Source organism: Notolabrus celidotus, chromosome 11, assembly GCF_009762535.1.
Source record: "Notolabrus celidotus isolate fNotCel1 chromosome 11, fNotCel1.pri, whole genome shotgun sequence".
Classification (NCBI taxonomy): Eukaryota; Metazoa; Chordata; class Actinopteri; order Labriformes; family Labridae; genus Notolabrus; species Notolabrus celidotus.
The window spans coordinates 24,785,746-24,806,822 of record NC_048282.1 but is presented as its reverse complement, the minus strand read 5'-3'; the positions used below and the strand labels follow the sequence as shown (position 1 = coordinate 24,806,822).

The following is a 21,077-nucleotide window of genomic DNA, read 5'->3' as shown; positions in this document are numbered from 1 at the left end:
AGGTATCTACCGTAATCCTTAGAATAGAGGACAAGCAGAGAAGGATTGATTTGTCTTTGAGTCAATAGCAGAAAATCAATAGTAGTAAAGTCTCTTTTTTGCAGGCTGTATTGTATTTGCACAAGACAAAGTGATTTTGAACTGGTGAACTACTAAGGAGCATTTATTTCATCGTTACATCTTAACAATAGTGTGGTTTTATTTCCATGACATGAGCTGCTTTGACATTTCTCTACATCCTTTTCTGTGTATCCCATGGCAACAAAGCCACAGAGCAGCCTCTGATTGGTCCCCGGGGGTTCAAAAAAAAAAAAAAAAAAAAGAAAGAAAGACAGAAAAGGCTGCTCCATTGCTCCTGCCTGGGCTCAGAGTCTGATCCTCTTAAAACCGCAGGGTGCTCCATTGCTTTTCCTGAGCAGGAGGAATGGCGTGAGGCGGCTCTGACTCTGCCCTGTCTCCTCAGTGTTCCATAAACATCATTTCATCTGATCTGACACTCACAGCCATTAACATTCATTACTGCCACTCTGCTCGGAGCAGGGGATAAAAGAGACGGAGAGGACGGACGGAGGGACGGAGGGAGGGAGGAGAAGAGTTCAGAAGAAGTGGGGGCAGATAAAAGAAGGAGTGGATGATGAGAGTGATGTGGGAGGGCACATAAGGCCTGCAGCAGAGATGATACAACTCAGTCTGTTTTATCTTTTTGTTTTAGTTCTCCCCCTACTTTTTTTTTTTTTAAGTTTAAAGTCAAGTGACCCTCCTCTTACCTTTGGCAGCCAACACAGACGAGGACGATCAGGATGGTGACCACGAAGGCGGATGCTGCTGCGATGGCTCCCAGGAGCAGCAGGTTTTGGTAGGTGGGGTTCTCGACATCTCTCCCTTGACTGTCCATGACACCCGCCTCCTCACGCTCACTCATTCACTTCCACTAGGGCTCAAACTCTGCCACACAGACCGTCTGCACTGGAAAACCTGCACAGATACAAGTGGAGAAAGAAAGAAACAGAAGATACAACATGAGTGACATGAGAGATTAAACAAAGTGAAGAAATGCTGCAGAGAGTGAGACTGTGTGTTTGTCTGTGTGTGTGTATGTGTGTGTGTGTGTGTGTGTGTGTGTGTGTGTGTGTGTGTGTGTGTGTGTGTGTGTGTGTGTGTGTGTGTGTGCTCAGTTTGCCGCCGGCTTTTTGTCGCTGTCTCTTTCTGACATATCAGTTTCTATTTTTGACTCATTAGAAGCAGAATAATGCACAGAAAATAGAACACCTTACAAGACAGCAAGTGCGAGCGTGCCAAAAAAGGTTTCATCACACTCTTTTCTTTTTGTTGTTAAAAAAAGATCAAATAACACCGGAACATTCTTTTGACTAGCCAGAGAGAGTCTTGTGTTAGTTTAACTGGAAAAACCAACTGAGCTCCCCAGAGTAGTGTCTCACTGACGGAGAGACCAGATCAGCTGCTGTCACACTTCATTTCCTGGCAGAGCATGTTCGTTTTTCTCTCTGATCAACAGGGGCTCAAACACTCACAGGATTTTCAAGTTTTTGAACAGCAGTACATATCGTGGTGATTTTTGTACAACAAACAAGGTGACGCTTTTACCTTTCTCGTGCGTCAAGTTCTGCTATCTCTGTGATACGGGGGGGGGGAATTATCCTGGAATTACCACCCACTCCACATGCACACTCAGCCTATGACTTATCTCTCAGGAGATTGTTCCTGCACTGCTGGATAGTTTAGACAGATTTGTGAAATGTTGAGTCTTATTTTGGCTCAATTTGAAATCATTGTGAGAGTTGCAAAAGGTTCTGCCAAAGCCATGCAGGCAATAAAGATGAGTTGGTGCCACATGTGTTATTAAGCTGGGGTTGATAGTCAGATTTAGATAGACTTTTTGTTATACTGGTTAAAATGATCTTTCTGTCCCGATGGCAATCAATACATAATGTGTTCTTTAAAAAGCAGAGCAAAAAAACTGCTATCTACAGCCAGAGTAAACCTGGGAAAACACCAACCAACCCTGCCATCAGGAGCCAAATTATGAAACCAATCAAATCCCGTCCTGCCGTTCTGCCCGCCTCCTGTGCATACATTTCATGTTTGTTTGTGTTTTTAACTTTCACTATGATAATGTTTTGGTGTTTTCTTACCGCTGAGTGAGACATGAGTTGATGTAGTGCAAAACACAAACGATGTGCTGAGGTCATATGGTCACGAATCACGATGTGCTGAGTCACAGTCATATGGTCACGAATCAGCAGCGCTCGTGCATGTGAGCAGGGGCGTTGTTTTGGAGGAGCTCCGAGGGGAGGGGTTAGGCTCCTACATTCAAATTCATGTTAGTTTTCCGTGACTACCAACCCTAGCATTAAGTAAGCACATGTACTTATAACAGCACTGGTCCTAAATAAGAATTAATACTTTTTCACTCCCCAGGTAGAGAAAATGTTTACTTTTACCTCACTGTATCTATAAGGCAACTGAAGTTCTAAACATCAAATTAAGCAAGATAAGGTTTTATGAGCAAAGCATGCCGATATCTGATGTTAGTGCTACTGAGGAATAGTTTTTATTGATATATTAAAACAGATAAGAAGTCATGACTCAGTTGCACTGGTTGAGTTCATCTATTTCTAGTTTTATGAATAATATCTACAACGTTCTTCTTCACAATGATGAACTGGTTTTAATCGTTTTCTCCCAAAGCCATGTTAATGACTGTAATGGTCTTGAACTAGACTTTGAATCAACTTCAGCTCATTCAGACTGCAGCTGCTTCAATCCTGACCAGGGCTAAAAATAAAAGGAGCACATTACCTCGGTTGTAAAATCACTGCAGTGCATCTGTTTAATAACTACAGAGCAGGTTTTAAAGTGTTTGCATTAGCTTACAAGTCACTGAATGGTATAAGCCTGGTATATATTGGCCATGACATCTGACTTGTTCAAAATGTATAAACTCAACAGGAACCTTAGATCTGTTGACTTAGGTCAGCTAGTACAGACCAGTCTTCACTACATATGTTGAAGAAGAGTTTAGCCACTTTGCTGCTTGCAGAAATCCTCTGAGAAAATGAGAATCACATTACAGTGTAATCCACAAAATCAAACTGAAGTGCTTACAGTATCTACAATCATTCAGCCACAGCATCAGGTATACGCGCTGGGTCAGGCCACAGGACTTCATCCACATCACAGGCCACATTCTCCAAGTCTAGAAAACTGGGGGGAAACCCCTGTGTGTGCTGGATCCAGGCTTATATTGGTTTCCTCACATCATTAGCCACATGTGTCATCAATTTTGAGTGATTGTGTTTACAGTTTTCTACTTTTTTACTTAATACCTATTGAGCGAGACATCCTACATTTTATTTTTTGTTTTTATTTATTGGGTTTTTAATATCTGTTCTTTTTAATTACTATTTATTTTTATTGATTGTGTTTTTTAAGCTTGTACAGCACTTTGGCCAACTGAGGTTGTTTTTTAAACGTACTATATAAATAAAGTTGACTTAACTTGACTTAATAGATTTTTAGGACTGAATAAACACTAAAATAAAAAGTATTACACAATCATCAAAACCTTACACTCAAGGAGCAAAAAATCAATCCAGATTTGCACCACTATAAGCACAACGTCAGCCTCACACTTTTTGCAAAACAATACACACAGTGATTTTCAAAACACTAAACACACTCGTATACATTAGACACAGAAGTATATCATGATGTCACTTCAATTCCAAAGCACTGACTGTCAAATTACCACACCTATAAGCCGATTGATTAAACACAGCCATCAGGTGCGCAAACACATGATTGCTTAATTGCAGACACGCCAATCAGGTTTGAGCACTGTAAAAATGCAGCAGGTGAGCTCACCTGCAACTGGATGAAGTATTTGATGTTTGTCTGATGTTTGCTGAGCTTACAGTGTTATGCACACTACTGAGGTAGAATGAAAACTGGGACATGTTTTGTTGTGACTCTCAATGTTGACATGTTGACTGATTTGGGTACATAGAGAGAAATAAATGATATTTTCATCTGTCTGCAGCATTGGTCTTGTGTGGTGTTTGGTGAATTTATTGTATATTTGCACTTTCTCTGTGTACTTCACTTACAGTACTCTTATCACTGAGAAGTAGAATTGCTAAAATTGTTTTAGGTTAGCAGCAGCAGTGTGTAACTGGTTCAAATAGAATTAAGTCATGTGAAATGTGTGTTTCATATGGTAACAAAATATGGTTTTGACAAATTAGTGTAAAGTTTTTACAAGAGTGTTTCATTTTGCAAAGGATCTGAGGTGTTCTGCTACTTGTGTGTGTGGTTGTGTGAACTGTGTGTAGTGTTTTGACATAATGGGCCCTGTTCTCAAAATCGTGTTTAAGCAATCGAAAAAAACTGCAAGCTGTGACACCTGTGCTTCAAATGTGTTTCACTTTTGCTACCTGTGCTTACCATTATGCAAAAAAAAGTGCATCACAGTGCAACATGTGTTTTAGTGAGTGAGAATGTGTTTGCAAGTTGTGTCTAACCAGGTGAAAAGTGCTTATGGTTTTGCCAAAAGAGTGACTGATTCAATATATGGGTTCAGGCTGTTAAGAATTTGATTCAGACAATAGGGTTTAGTAATTACAAATACACTGTTTGAGCTGTGCGGTGCAACCTCTTTTACTGTAGTGATGCAAAAATCTCATCATACAGTCTTCATACACACACCTACATCAAAATGAGAGTGTGTGCAATAGAAAGCTGGTGAATCAGGAATCACTTGATAGAACAATATGGTCAGCTTGAGTGTCATTTTTTCCCCCCATTACTAGCTTATCAACACAAGACATTTTGAATCTGGAACAGAAGTCAATACCTGCACTCAATACCCTGTGCATTTCTCAAGGGGCACAACAATGACAACACATGCTCACTCTACATACGCCGTACATTCCTCTATAAACAGAGACAATGGCAGCAATGTGGTTAAAGTATTCAATTTGACAGAAAGCTGAACATCACGGATCCAAATGACAAAGCAAGCAGCAAGCAGAAGGAGGTCATGGCGAGCTCTTGTATGTGTTGTGTGTGCGTGAGTGAGAGAGGGAGATTGTGAAATACACCACCACAGGATCTGGCTCTGGCTTTCTGTTTCTTGGAGATAAAACTGCGTCTTTTTTTTTCCCATGTCCTCTTTTCTTGGTCCCTCTCCCTCTCTCTTCCTCCAGATCTCCCGTCCTCCTCTCTCCTCCTTCTTCCTCTCTCTCCATTTTTCTCGCTGTCTGTCTGCCTGACCCTGCAGATATGTGAGGCGATGCACAGCGAATGAATTAACAGAGCGGAGGCCTCAGACAGCCCTTTATGGAATAGACAGACAGGCAGTCAGAGAAGCAGGCAGGCAGGCAGACAGACGGGGAGAACAGAGGGAGAAAAAAAAGGATGGAGTGAGAGAGGATGAATGAAGAGGGAGAGGTATGAGAAGCAGGAGCAAATGAGTGGGATGAAAGGACAGACAGGTGGGGGGAAGATGCAAGATACCTGGAGGGGGGTACGGAGAAAATAAAGGGGGTGCATACTTGTAATATGAAGGGGGAATGAGGAGAAGAGGGTGTGATAAACAGTGGGGGAGGGAAAGAGAGGAGAGAGTGATGAGACAGGGAAGATGAAGACAGTGAGAGAAATAGCGGGGAAGCCTGGGAGAATGTGCGATGAGCGCAGGGAGGAGGGGAGCAGAGACACAGAGAGAGAGAGGGAGAGGATAAGGAGGAGGCGATGAGAAGGAGGTCATCAGCGGTCTGTTTCTGCCTACATTTTGTCAGCCCCCCTTCTGAAATATTCAGAGGAGAAACACATACAAGGGGTTGCGCTTGTAAGCGAATACAATGAGCACATGTCTCACAGCTTACTTGACAGTGAAGTGCACAAGTGGCGGACGAGACTCAGGAGGAGGAGAAGAGACAGTTTCTGTGCAACGCCCCTGCAGCACGCTCGCCAACGATGCACAGTTAGAGCACAGAAAAAAAAAAGAAGCTTTCCCAGCATCTGTCTTCAATTCAAGAGTAAAAACGATGACAGTGATAATAATACCAGCATAGTGAGAATGATAACAATGGTGGTGATAGCCCTTTTCATGCCTGCTGCTGCTGGTGATGATTATCATAAAGATGTTGCTGATGATGATGATGATGATGATGATGATGAAGGGTGCAGCTACCAATACCGATGGTAATGATGGTGATAATGAGGTCAAAGTGGGAGCTGCGAAGACGCGTCGAGGGGCGGATGCAGGCAGCAGCAGAGCTGGTAGAGCAGCGAGCAGGATGCAGCGGTGCAGCGCAACCACAGGGTGGAAGGTTTCCTCTGAGTCTCTGAGATCACAGATGCGCGCACACACACACACACACACACATACACACATACACACAGACACACACAGAGCAAAGAAAGCAGCACATAGGGGAAGAAAAAAAAAAACACGCACACACGCCAGCAGAAGAAATAAGACTGTTGTGCTGCAAATCTAACTTCAATCTCTTTGCAACAAAAAGTCAAACGCAACGCTCTGCTTCACCTTTAGAAGTAAAAGTTCTGCAGCCTCTTTGTTATGCAATAACAACCCAACAGAGGCTAATTGCACATTCCACTTTAAGTTGTGCTTAAAATAGACTGTGGCAAAGAAAATCAGCTAAATTTTCATGTGCCCTAAAAACTGTTTTTCCAGCCACTAAGAGGTTTATGTGCTTAATTTCAAGCTCTTGGCTTAAACATACCCCGTTTCATATTAATTTTGTGTGCCTTTGACTGTTTAAGAGTGCAGCTGTCATTCAAAAACAGAAGAATAAAGGTAACATTTGTCTGGTTACAGGATCCATCAGACCCTGATAACATTATGCTGCCTGTCCTGTCCAAATGAATGAGTGTTTTTAACGTGTCATCTGTTTAATCAGAGATTTGAATAAGATTAATTACCACAAGGCTTCTTTTGTGAACACTGCTTCGCTCTGTGAAAATATCTCGCTTCTGCTCCATTGGATCGCAGCTCTCCCTCAAATGTGGGGCGTTTTCACTGAGGTTTAAAAATAAGCCTAACCTGATTTCAGTGACAATTCAGGGGCTGACACTTACATTTACAGTTACATTCTGAATTACATCATGAGTCTTCATAAATTGGTAATGCTTTCAGCAGTCGGGAGATGTTGGTTCAGCTTTCTGTGTGTATGGATAGCTTTTACTGAAAGGGCAGAGAGACTCAATAGAACTGACTTCAATAACAACAGAGCCAAAAGCTGTACACAGCACAGACGAGGCAGCTTTAGGGAGGCTGAGTGTATATGAAGCATATTAATGTTAACCTCAGCGTTTCTCAGGTGATTCCCTACAGTCGTCTCAAATGAAAGAAATTTGAACAGCTCATATGTTCAGCTGCTGTTCTTGTTCTTGTGTGCTGGAAGGATCTCTTATAAGAATCTACTATCACATCCTTTCACCTCTGATTGATAGGCGGCAAGAAGAAAAAACTATCGGGGGAAGTCAGAGAAGTGAGTATGTGCTGACGGATTTATGACTTCGACATTGGGTAAACTGTTGCTAGTTCCTGTAAGCTTTCAAAGACAGCCAGTGATGTGACTGAAACAATTACTCTGGTAAAAATTATGTTACTTTGCTTCTTTCAAATTACTATACGTTGTGAAAATATCCACGTTGCGTACAAATCATCTATACAAAGATTTATAAAGGGGAAGTGCAGTAAAATTATCTTTCTTTTTCCTGTAACACTTCAAAAAGTCCACTTTTCATGAGCTATACAAAACAGACCTGTTTCATAGGTGACAATGCATTTTCAGGCTTATCCACAGGTTGTTTTTTTTTAAAAATATATATCTAAGATGCACAAATTGTGAAACCCAGGACCAAAACTGATACTAACTAAAACAAGAACCCAGCAGAAAGCAAACCCTGGAAGGAGATTTGTTCATTACTTTTTAAAATTCTTTGTGTCTGTTTAATGAATGAGCTAGGAGGTTTGATGTACGGTGGATATCAAAAGTCTACACACCCTTGTTAAACTGCCAGGTTTTGTGATGTAATAAAATGAAACCAAGATAAATGTGCCGTTAGAAAGCTGAAGATGAAGAGGAATTTCACCTATCAACACGACAACAAACCAAAGCATACATCCAAATCAAAAAAAGCATGGCTTCAGGAATAGAAGATTAAAGTTTTGGAACGGCCCAGCTAGAGCAAAGACCTGAATCCAGATGAATATCTGTGGGGTGATCTGAAGAGGGCTGTGCACAGGAGATGCCCTCACTATCTGATGGATTTGGAGCTTTTTTGTAAAGAATAATGGGCAAATATTGCCATGTCACGATGTGAAACCTCCAACAGGACCAGATTCATGTCAGACAGCCATCTGCCTCTCCTGGTTTCCTGCTCTATCTACTGATCCTCTCCAAATGAAGGTGTAAAAGCCTGAAAATAATAATCTATTTTTAAAAAGGACTGAGCGGATTTTTTTAAATGTATAGACATACTTAATCCTTTACTAATAAAAGCAACACATTCATAGACCAACAAATTTGAAGATGTATGAACCCCTCTGAACATTAAAGATTTAAACTGATGTTATGTTCAAAAAGTACAGTATTTGCTGATCAGAGGTATGAGGGAAGACATATAGAGGAGTTTAAAAAACCCCAATGGTCCAAGTATGGCAGAGAATTTTGAAGAGAGGCTTGATCCACTAACATCATGATTACTTGAATGTTGCAGAGTCAATTATTTCTCTCCAGATCTTTCATTACTGATGTATTTGTTGTATTTGTTGTATTTGTTGTATCAGCTTATTGCAGAACTACAGTATAAGTGAAGTATCTGACTGGGAAAAAACAAACATGGAAAATAAAGCTAGGTTTAGAAAGTGAACCTTTTCTCATTGTTTCCTTATAAGGAAGATAAAAAAAACACATCAAAATTACTTTCATTCAAAACATACAGTTTTATGTGTGTTTGCAGGTAAAAAACCAGTCACTCTCAGCAGCTTTTACTGACAACAGATCATTACCCGCCTTGCAAATTGAGAACTAATTGAGCTCCATTTCTGTTATATCTGTCACTTAGGTTTGTTTCACTTTCACAGCTTTTTCGTGTTCTCTAGTTCTGTTATGATTTAATGTTTTATTACTACATGAATGTGTTAAGTTCTTGATTCTGATTAGTCATGACATTACCGCTTTTCATAGCAACAGTCTACTATTACTTGCACTGAAGATCACACAGGTGCTTGGCATACAGCTATAAAGGACCAACAGTACTCATATCAATGCGAAGGTAAAGGCCCATCATTCATTTTCTTCTGTTGTGGATACAATCAACAAACTTGGGAGAGGTTAAAGACACTTAAACGGTAGGCTATGACAGAGAAATCTGCCAAATTGAAGATGGTACATGAGTACTAAATGCAGCAGGGTTTGGGTTACAGTGCAGTTAAAGGACTGATAAATGGGAAAGGAAATGTCATAGACTCTGACAGTGATGAGACAGAAAATCTCAGACAGTTGTGGGGCTATTACATTTGGTCCTGTTCACCTTGTTTGACTCCACCACCAGTGGAAATGTTCTGAGTTACGTGTATAGTGACACTTATAAGCCTGCAAGCTCCTTTTAAGAAGGCTACAGAGTTAACTGTCACTTTGGACGCTCGTCAGGTTGCTGAGTGTAACAGACTGTTTTCATACAATCGTTTTGAATCAATATTTTAATCAATTCAAGATTTTAATCTCTCAAGTTAAATCTGGGGTTGGTAGTTAGATTTAGATACACTTTTTGTTATACTGCTTAAAATGATCTTTATGTCCCTGATGGCAATCAATACATAATGTGTTCTTAAAAAAGAGTGAAAAAAGCCTCTATCTACAGCTGGAGTAAACCTGGGAAAACACCAACCAAACCCTGCCATCAGGAGCCAATTTATGAAACCAATCAAATCCTGTCCTGCCGTTCTGCCCGCCTCCTGCGCGTACATTTCATGTTTGTTTGTGTTTTTAACTTTCACTATGATAATGTTTTGGTGTTTTCTTACATGAGTTGACGTAGTGCAAAACACAAACGATGTGCTGAGGACCGTTGTTTTTTTTTTCTTTTTTGGGGGGGGGGGGGGGGGGGGGGGTTTGGGGCTTTTTGCCTTTATTCCATGGGACAGCTGAAGAGAGACAGGAAATGTGGGGAGTAGAGAGAGGGGGAAGACATGCAGGAAATGGTTGACCGGTCGGGAATCAAACCGGTGACCCCTGCGACGAGGACTGTGGGCTCTGTATGTGGGGGGCTTAGACCGCTAGGCCACCAGCGCCCCCTGCTGAGGATCGGTTTTGAATCAGTCCCGATCATATGGTCGCCGATCAAGAGGTGCTCGTGCATGTCAGCGGGGGCAACGTTTTGGAGGAGCTCTGAGGGGAGGGGGGGGAGGGGTCAGACGGACTCCTGAGGAAATGCTACATTCAAATTCATGCTAGCTTTCTGTGACTACCAACACTAACTTTAATAGCTGTGTAATAAGCGGAACAATTTACAGTGAAAGAGTTGTTACAGCTCACTATGTCGAGGTTTCAATCCGTTTTCACAACCCACTCCCTATACATCATCCCTTCATGGTATATGTACTGTAGTTGGCATTTTTCAGCACTTAGTAGAGCTGCTACTTTAAAATACTTAAGGTGTATTTTCCTAATTTTACTCAAGAAAAGTTTTCAATGAACTTTCACTCCACTGTCTTACAGTGTGGTGGTTCTTTCACTAAAGAAAACCTTTTGAATTCTTCCTCTCCCCTCTATAAAGGGAGTACTATGATGCATGCCAACACTGCTTTTATATAGACATTTCTGCTGTCAGATTAGGATCCCTTTGACCTTGTTTTCTTCCTCACCTGAAATAGAAAACTCCCTCTCATTCAGCTCCACACTCTGCTGGTCACTGTATCTTCTCTCATTCCCACGCACAGCTGCGTGCACTTATTACATAAAGATCTCCCAAAAAGCAGCCCTTTGCCCCTCTGTTTCCCACATTGGACTAACAGAGCCAGCATCCATGCAATTTTCCTAATTGTAGCAAGAGACTCACAAGGTTGATACGTTAACTTCACGCTCCTGAACGCTGATTCCAGTCTTTGTCATCACATTAGGACGAATCCAACTAAGTGATTATTATCAAGGGTAACAACAGAGTGGACCCCAGGAGACATGAGGACTGATGCTGATGAGTGTGGGAGTATGTGACGGAGAATAAAGCACTACTCTTGCTTGAGTTAGATTATGGTACTTCATGGGATTAACACCGTTTAAACAGCAGTTAAAGGCTAACAGTCCTCATGAGGCAGTGTGAAATATTCCTAATGACATCACCTCTTCAGCACTGACCTGTTACTGCATATCAAACCTGCAAAGCAGCCTGCCCTCTACATGCTCCACCTCCAAATCAATCTATCACGCCATCTAAAGATCAGGCAGTGATGCGCACATAATCTGTGATGGACAGAAAAATGGCGATGGTAGAGGGGAAAAGAAGAGAGCGCATATAGAGGACAACATGACTTCCAAACATTAGCGAGTTCATCAGGGGCCCCGGACTACAGCATATTACATCTGAGAGGAGACGAGAAATCACATCATGTCCACGGCAATCTGCAGCCCCGCGGGACACCGCTGCACTGTGCATAACAACACGGAATGATGGGGAGACAGAGAGGGGGGGAGAGAAAAAAAAAAGGGCGTGCGAGGCAGGCAGAGAGACAGCGAGGCAGCAGAGGAGGGGAAGGAGGGAGGGACGGATTAACCCTCTGACATTTTTTGCCATCAGCTCCAGTGGCTATCTCTAAGCTTCACACACACACACATACAGTATATCCGGCAAGGACTCAGGCCTTGAAACCGCACTTGGAAATTCAGGCTGCAATTTTAGTGCCTATCCCAAAGTGACCTGTTACAAGTGGTCATATAACAGATCCAATAATACAAAAAAGGAAATGACCTGCTGAGCTATTTGTCCTGCACTTACATCCTAATCTCATAAGCAAAACAAATATGATTTAGAGTGTGCGTAAAGCTTCTGGTAACATCCATCTCTTAATGAGCAACAATATTAAGTGACACCAGTAGGGTCAGCACTTCTGGCCTCTCTTGCTCTATGATACACACATCTTTTTAAAGTAGAATATTTGTATCATTCTTTTTTCTTTTTACAGTTAACACCTCTAAAAGACAAAAGCATGGCGGAGCATATTCCTCAGTGACACAGGCCTCCATTTCTCACCAAAAATACATCAGAAGGACTGCGTTTTTTGCACTGCATGACATATTTCTTCATTAAAAGGAACACTGCAGGTTATTTTGAGTCTATCCCACTGACACCATCCTGCTGCTGCTCATACTCACTAAAGCACACAATAGGTATTCATCTTGATTTTGAAAACGATCACAACAAATGTTTTATTTGCTCCTGTTTTAGTAACACATGCCAGAATAAACCTGCATTGGTGAACTTGTTCAGGATACTACTGAGCTTTAAAAATTTAGTTGATCTACTGTAAGTTTGGAGACAACATATTTAAGATCTAACAGTAAACTGTCTGCAAAACTAGGAGAGCATCTTTTATTGGTTTTCTGGAGAATGTTGGAAACCTGATCCACTCGTAGTCAGCCTTGGAGCCAGAAGCTTCTTAACTTTTGTATGTGGAATAGGTGACTGCAAAAAACTAATGCAGACTCTGTACCCACCTATATTTTCTGGGAGTAGGGGGACAAAATAATGATATGAATAATGAATATATCATCCCCCTGACTTCGGTGATACAATTATCGATAGGTCAGCATAAAATTTCAATATTTTAATTTAAAAATACAGCGCCCCAGACAGATTTCCCTGCCAGTTTGACCCAATGCGTAATTTTACAACTCCTCGCAATGGTGCCAATGACATCAAGGAGAGTAATAAATGGAAGTTAATTAGCCTGAGGTGAAGATGAGAGCGGCATAATAGAAGAAGAAGAAGAAAACAGAGGGATAATGTCGGACAGCAGTGAGAGAAGATAAAAGATGGGCAAATCACCTTCAAACCCAAAAAGAAGAAGGAAAGGAAAAGCTATTATGGTGAGGAGATAGAGAGTAGCACTCACCTGCAATGGGTGGACTTCATTAGTAACTGCCAATTTCATTGACTACATGTGGAAATGCATACATGCTACTAAGTAGTGTGATTTAGGGTGCTCATAGGGCAGACGTTTTCCTGAAGGCTATTGAGGAATGGAAGTTGACTGAAAAAGACTGCTGATGATGACATTGTTGCATTTTGAGCTGTAGCTGTTACGGGTAATGGTCATCGAGCTTGTTACACTTGTTCAAGCATTTAAATGTATTTTTTTTTCTTTGGTCTTTTTTGAGAATAATCTATTTTTGAAGACAATTTTGCAGTTTTTCTGAAGTTCTGTTTATTTAATTTACAAACATGCACACTGGAGTTTCTTCAGTTAATCAGATACGGTGAAGTTGTCTTGCAATATATTAATCATTGCAGAATTGCTGTATCGTGATGTTTACATTGCCGTGGGCCACGTGTCATGTATTATGTTGTATCACATAGTAGCAGTGTTAAGTATTGTATCGTGATGTAACGTATCAAATCTTTTCGCTTTGTATTGTTTAGGTTCCTTTCCAATCGCACCACATCACATCGCACTGCACCACATAGCACCGCATCGTATTGTATCGCACCGCACTGCATCGCACCGCACTGCATCACACCGCAAAGCACTGCACTGCATCGCATTGCATCGCACCTCACCTCACCGCATCGCACAACACTGCACTGCATCGCATCACATCACAACACACCACAAAGCACCGCATCTCACCTCACCGCATCGCACAGCATCGCACCGCATTGCACCGCGTCACATGGTGTAGTATAGTAGTGTATCATCCTATCATTTACCTGTGATTCCCACCCTTATTTGGGAGAAATAGCTATCATTTGAGAGACTGGCATTTTATAACGAAGACTGGAGAAGTGTGTTGATAAGATCCGGGATCCTTCACTAACATTTCCATACGAATAACTAATGTTATATGTCTGGTGTAAAAAAGCGGCAACCTCCTGTCTGAAACTATGAAGCCCATGCGGAAGTGTTATAAACTGCAATTCATCGAGAATCCACTTGAGGCTGGGTGCAGAAACACCGGAAACCACATACTAATTAAAAACACACGATCTTTACAGCATTAATAAACATGTTTACAGCCTGGTTCAAAAAACGGCTTGGCTCTACGTAGCTAATTTCACTATCGGCACACACTGTACGGGGTGAATTTTTTTCTAACACAACGGTTCAGAAGATATTTAGATTATGAGTTTTTGCCCAAATAAGGACATGACTGACTTGACTGACAGTCGAGAACACATAGCTGTTGGCTAGGAGGCTCAAACCCCTGCCCCTTTACGTCACACTCTGACTGGTTGAGTTCAGCATTACCAATACGGCTGCCTCTGCCGATTGGTGACGTCACGGATATTACTTCCATTATTTATACAGACTATGGGTGTAAACCAATTTGTTGCAATCATCCATCCTTTTCTTGACTTGTTTTTTCATCTGTCTGTCATTTGATGGGAAACTGTTTTGAATGTGGTCTGAATATGAATGTATCTGATGAAATTTGTGATCAAGGATGTGCTATTTTTTCTCCTTCTTTTCGTATTTTGGATTGGGGTGGGGGGTTCTTTCGTGTTGCCTGTATTGTTTTTACATGCTTGAAAAAATAAGCATATCTTAAAAATAAAAAATGAGCTCATTTCAACCCTTTTGGCCTTTTTTAAAAGTCTCTTTCTGTGATTAGTTGATTACTAATTTTTGAAGTTTATTTTTGGGCCTTTATGTTTTTTATTGAGAGGATAGGTCGGTGGAGCAAGAAACTAGATGAGAGAGTGGGAATGACATGCGGTAAAAGACTACAGGTTTGAATAAAACCTGGGTGGCCCATCTCGAGGACTAAACCCTCAAAGTCAGACTTATTCTTTGAGGATCTTGATGGTCATAAAAATTGACAATCCTGTGATTCTGTTTAAGTGTAACACTTTCCCCTGCATCATCATCACTACATTACCAAATCTATTGTCATATGTAAATGAATAATTTACAGGCTGTGTATGTGACTGCACATTGACCTGATATGTGATCATGATGCTATTCTTAACTGATGCAAAGCCGCCTGTTGTTCTTCCATCATGAGGATAAGAGAGATAGAATCAAATATCTTATCTTAAAATGTTAAACACATAAACATTTGTAAAAACACACTCCTCTCTATTCTCAGCAGAGGACAGTTGGCAGCTCCGCTCTGGTTGCTGTTGGGTATAAAGACTGTTTGTATTTATCTGTTCCACACCCGATCCTGAGTGTCTGATGTCCTCAAATGGCAACCCTTGTGTTGTGTTATTTTTAGAGTTACACAGGATTTTGACATTTCACTCGTTTGCCTCATCCTGTGTCGCATGGCGAAATCTTTCCACCATAAAAACAACAAAGAAAATCCCAAAGGTTGCTCGACAGATTTCTTTGTTGCTCTGAGTTTCGGGTTGTGTTTTAACCGCTGAGTGCAGGATGTGCGAAAATAAAAAAAATCACACAACTGCCCCGACTGGAGGCTAAAAGATGAAAAAAAAAAAATCTCTGTTAGTGTACTTCCCCCTGCAACATAAAGCTGAATGGGAGCTGATTCTCTTGGTGTGTATGTAAATTTAAAGCTGTATGTGCTGTGTGCGAGACTTTCCATGTGCAAAGAGGCAGTGCGGGTCAAGCTAATAAAAATAGGAGGAATAGACAAGATACAGTTTGTTCTATCTGTGCTGTGTGAGTGCACAGGGGGCAGTTCCAGTGAGAGACTTCATAAGCTGCAACTACAGTGTAGTGCTGATCCTATACACTCAGCCAAGGCAAGACCCCATTTTCCTCTCACTTGACTGGACCTAATTAACCAGAATGAGTCAGAAGCAACATTCAGGATTTAAGATTTATCCTTATGGGATTGGGGATCTCTCTCTCTCTCTCTCTCTCATATGGTTGACTTCAGCGCTAACTTTCTGCTCATTACTTTAATGATGGTGCTACGGCGAGCTTATGCTCACGAGTGCAGTTTGCTTTTCAACACAGCAGTTTGGGAATAGCGAGAAATAGCGAGACTCACACGCATGCACAAACTCCTCGTGCAAACAGCGACAGAGAATCAAATGAAATCAAAATCCCACGCATGCATTATGTATGTGTGTCGTAGCAAAAACAACCAGCAGCCTGGTTGAAAAACTTCCAAAATTCGAGGATGTTGCACAGCCATGTAAGTTGCATGACACCCATGGAGCTCTGTGACCATGCATGTACCCAATCACAGACAATGAGAGTTAATGACAGAGAGGAGAACAAATAGGAAGCTGGGGAGGAAAAGCAACAATTTTTTTTTTTCCCTTCAGAAGTATCAGCCTAACTCCCAACATAACTGTAATACAGAGAAAGAGTCTGACAGACAGATATATCCAACCCCAGTTTTCTGCTTTCGCTTTAGATGCATTATTCATCTGTGTGCCAATTTGGAGGAACCCTCCCCAATCCCCCAGCAAGCACCAAAAAAGAGGAGAAGTGAGAGAGAGAGAGAGAGAGAGAGAGAGAGAGAGAGAGAGAGAGAGAGAGAGAGAGAGAGAGAGAGAGAGATAGAGAGAGAGAGAGAGAGAGAGACAGGCAGACAAGACGAAGTCACAGCTAAGAATGTCAGAAAAGGAGAAAGACGAAGAAAAGGAAGGAGGAGAGGGAGAGGAAAACACAAGAACAAAAGAATGAGAGAGACAGATGGGGAAAAAACGGGAGCAGGATCGGCTCGATCTCTCAGCTTGCAATGTGGTGAAACATCTAAACAGAATTTCAACTGATCCAGGGAGACTTCTCCCTGTATATGTTTTGATATTCCCAGCTCAGCCTGACTTGTCTGCCCCGAGGAGATTAATGACGATTTCCATGTTACAGGCTCTTAACCCCGCTGAAAACACAGAGGGAGCTAAGACCTCGGGCCTGAACCTCACCTCACTGCTTCTAGCCTGAAACCGAAACTGTGCACTTCTGCTACACCCCCCCTGCTGCAGTGTCAATGCAAGTGCAAGACTGCAGTCAAACATATGCAAACTCTAAAATAACTGCAAGAGGATGTTGGGAACTTTTAATTTTGTTCATTGCATGCCCTGTCACCATCCCTACTCTGCTACCCCAAAAGCCTCGATAATATCAGTATAACACCAGCATCGCTGCGTCCACGCTGGCAGCTGTCGCTCGTGTCCTTCCTGGGACAGCCTGCCCCAGATTTAACCCCACACATTCGGCCCCGGTCTCATCCTCGCCCCCGCTTTTGTAGTTTTTGTTACCTACTATGGCATCAGGCTGTCACACGTACAGGCCAGATACTCTTTAGCATCACAGCCCAGCGGTAGATCAAGTGGTTACTCTTAGACAGCAGCACCTCTTTACCATGATGGATGTGTTTATGTTTGTGTTTTGGAGGGGAAAGGAGGGAGTGTGTGGGCTGGATCAGTCAGATTGCTGTTTAATCTGCAGCCTTCCCCTCATACCAGAGCTTTTAGACCAAACAGCTGGTTGCCACCCCCACCCCTCCCCTCCCTGTCCAGGCCTGAGTTACAACACTACATCGCGGGCTACCTTTCCCTTCAGACCTCAGCATTAACCTCCCTTTACACTAATGCTGTACAGTGTTTGCTATCTGTATCACATCTAACATGTGGCGCTAGGTTCATTATTTCACGCAGCCTTGCTCATGTGGGATCATCCCTACTGTAGTGTTATGAAATAGCATTAATGAATGGTGCTGCTGCTGCTGCTGCTGCTGCTGTGCAGGGCGTTGGCTCCCGCGCTCCTCTGCTGAAGGATCTGTCAAACTGCGAAGCTGCTCTGAGGATTCGCCTGTCAGATTTGGCCTTATTTGTCAGTTTGCTGTGATTCTGCTCCCTCAGCTTTGTCGTGTCACCGTTCGGATTGCTTCAAAGGGCTCCCGGGAGCCGCGCACATGGAGAGTATATGCCAGGCCTCTGAGCTGATTTACATCAGGTCAGTCTTTTACAGAGACGGTCTGAATTGCTAAAGCTTCCACCAATAGCCCTAGTTATGAGGATTTAAGCAGCCCATGATAATCTCAGGAGGTGCCGTCATCACAGTCAAAGCTTGCTGTAAAAATAGGTCTCACTCTTCAAACAGCATTCATTGTTTAGTACTGAGGATGCTTTGCACATCTGCAGAAAAATTGTGGATTTGCACCACAGGAGAGATGTTTTTAGAAATGTTCTGGTATAATTTTCTCCTCCCTTAACAGATTCAGATCGAGACCTAAGCAGTGAATGATTCTGAGTTCCCTTTTGATGCGAGTGTGATTACAAGTATAAAAAAGTATTTACAGAGAAGCAACTATTGCTGACATTTTGATTAGTTCATTAATATTTTCATTCCCCCATGCTGCCTTTTGGGTAGTATTGAAGATCTGTATCCAAACCATATACTGTAAACACATCGACAGCATGACCACTTCCCCAAAAGTGAAGCCAAAACAGTTAGAGCTTCCCCTGGTGGTTGACTGCAGTGTTAGGTCATAAAGCCTGCTTCTTCCATACAAACAGGTGGAACATGGGTCAAACACCTCTAATACAGTTTTCTCAAACATGCTTGCTGTTATGACACTTGATTTTTAGATGTTTAGTTTTTTAGGGTTTTTTTAGTCATATTTTTGGGGATTTGTGCCTTTATTTCATATGACAGCTGAAGAGAGATAGGAAATATGGGGAGTAGAGAGCGGGGGAAGACATGCAGGAAATGGTCGACCGGCCGGGAATCCAACTGGCGACCCCTGCGACAAGGACTGTACCCTCTGTATGTGGGGCGCTTAGACCGCTAAGCCTCCAGCGCCCCAGATGTTTAGTGTTTTCAGTTATTTGATATTAAAGGAGGGGATGTGACGTCATGTGGCATGATTGACAGCTCTGTTGACAAATGCTGCGTTCCTCACCAGATTAAAAAAAACAGAAGAAACAAAGAGAGAATGTCATGTGCACCTAGACAAAAATCATTGAAATGTCAATAACCATGAGTGTCAGACTTATCCAATCTGAGGGATCTCTGAGGTTTTATCATTGAATTAAACGGATGGCAAAGGCTGATTTATACTTTTGCGTCGAATCGACGGCGTAGCCTACACCAGGGGTTCGCGTAGCTCCTGTACCTACGCAGAGGCCTACGCATGTAGCTGCCATGCACCTCCTCCAAAATGTAACTACCCCTAGAATCGACGCGGACTGCAAGCCCTGTGATTTGTCCGCTTGGCGGCATTGTTTCCGGTTTACATCACTTCCGGGATCCCGCTCATCGGCCGTGTATTTCATCTCCTCCTCTCTATTTTTCATGTAATTATATCTGTATGATAAACAGCAACATGTATCAGCTGTAGATTAACATAACACGCTCTGAATCGCTGTGGAAAAGTAAACAGAGATCCTGGCCGGGCTGGAAGCAGGTCTATCAGAGAGACCACACTGCCCTCAGGCGTTTCGGCAGAGAATAGCTGCATGATACGGACACATCGACTCACAAGTATGTGGTGCTCATGTCCGCGTCAGCCCCTGCTGCGTAGGGGAGACGCAGAAGTATAAATCAGCCTTTAGCAGGAAGGGTGTGACATTGATGCTGTGGCACAAACAGCCAGATCACTCCTCCAAGCGTCCTGGCTCCGAAACACCTCCTCCAGTGCAATATGCCTTTGTCGTCATGATTTTGGCTTCACTTTTTTTACAATGGAAAGATGGAGGCACATCGTCCATGTTTATATACAGTCAATGATCAGAACACATATAAAAGGTGGCTTCTCTTTAAACAAGATAAAGCTGATTACATGCAAATAGAGATGAACAAAATATTTGAAACACCTGCCACCAATGCAGTACGTCTCTCCAAAACAGTTATGACAGCATTAAAGCGACAATATCCAGATTACATTTGAAGTACATTAAAACTGAAAGATAGATTGCAGGCCTATTGTGTTGGATTGCATTAGATTGTTCAGCTCTGCATAATAAACTAACTCAATATATGTACAATATGTTCTCTATGCTTGAAGCTGTGTGCACATTTTAAATGATTGAGAATCAATGTTTTTCTGTTGCTAAAGATACACTCAAAAACACCACAGAGACACAAATCATTAATGTCAGCATACAGGGATCACAATCATATCACAACTCTATGAAAAAAAGATCTCACAGACTGACAGGAAAAGCTTACTTCCTGCGTTCTTATTTATTGTTTGTAAATATTTAGATTTTTCAGTTTAAAGGAGGGATGTTTTTTTCATCTTTGCACTCGTTAGGTTTTCAGTCTGCTGCTCAGATCCAAAAATGTCACAAACTCAGTGCCACATCGACTTCAGGATTACAGTGTTCACATAAAACAGAAACACAAAAGTCAGACAAGCATCAATGCAAACAGAAACACACACACACACATGCACATGAAGACCCACATGGCAGCGCTCATTCCCAGGTCTCGGGTGGCAAGTGATGTTTTCACACTTGTGCGGGGAGATTGCTATTTCTGCGCGGAGCCAGATAACTCAATTATTCATCGCGGATGCTGGTGCACTCACTTTACCTCTATGAGGGAGGGCGGAGGGTGAGTGCGTCTTGCTTAGATTGTGCGTTCTCTGCGTATGCATGTCTGTATGGGCCTCAGAGTGAGTGTGCGCGCGTGCACAAGGAGAGGACCTCCAACAGTAGATGAACCGCTGACATGCCACACCACACAGTAGGAGCAGAAAGAGGCAAGAGCAAAAAAAAAGGCAAAGGAGCTGTCATAAACATGGCAATCAAAGAGATATGAAGCGGGAGGTGAGGATCAAAGAGCAGAAGCAGAGGAGGGAAGGAATTAGTTCCCTTATCTTCTCCCTAAGCCAACTGTGCACCCTCCAATCCTCTCTAGCTCAATAAACGGTTACAAAGAAAAA

At 42.2% G+C, this 21,077-nt stretch overlaps 1 protein-coding gene across 6 annotated transcripts in view; it reads right to left on the bottom strand.

The window, feature by feature from the left end:
- Window positions 1-21,077, bottom strand: part of LOC117820936 (AF4/FMR2 family member lilli) — a 56,788-nt gene that overhangs the window by 13,725 nt on the left and 21,986 nt on the right. For all 6 annotated transcript variants that reach the window (XM_034694887.1, XM_034694888.1, XM_034694889.1 and 3 more), the window contains exon 2: window positions 768-975. In XM_034694887.1, the coding sequence (XP_034550778.1) occupies window positions 768-922 (155 nt within the window). In that variant the 5' untranslated portion in view covers window positions 923-975. The remainder of the gene's footprint in view (window positions 1-767; window positions 976-21,077) is intronic.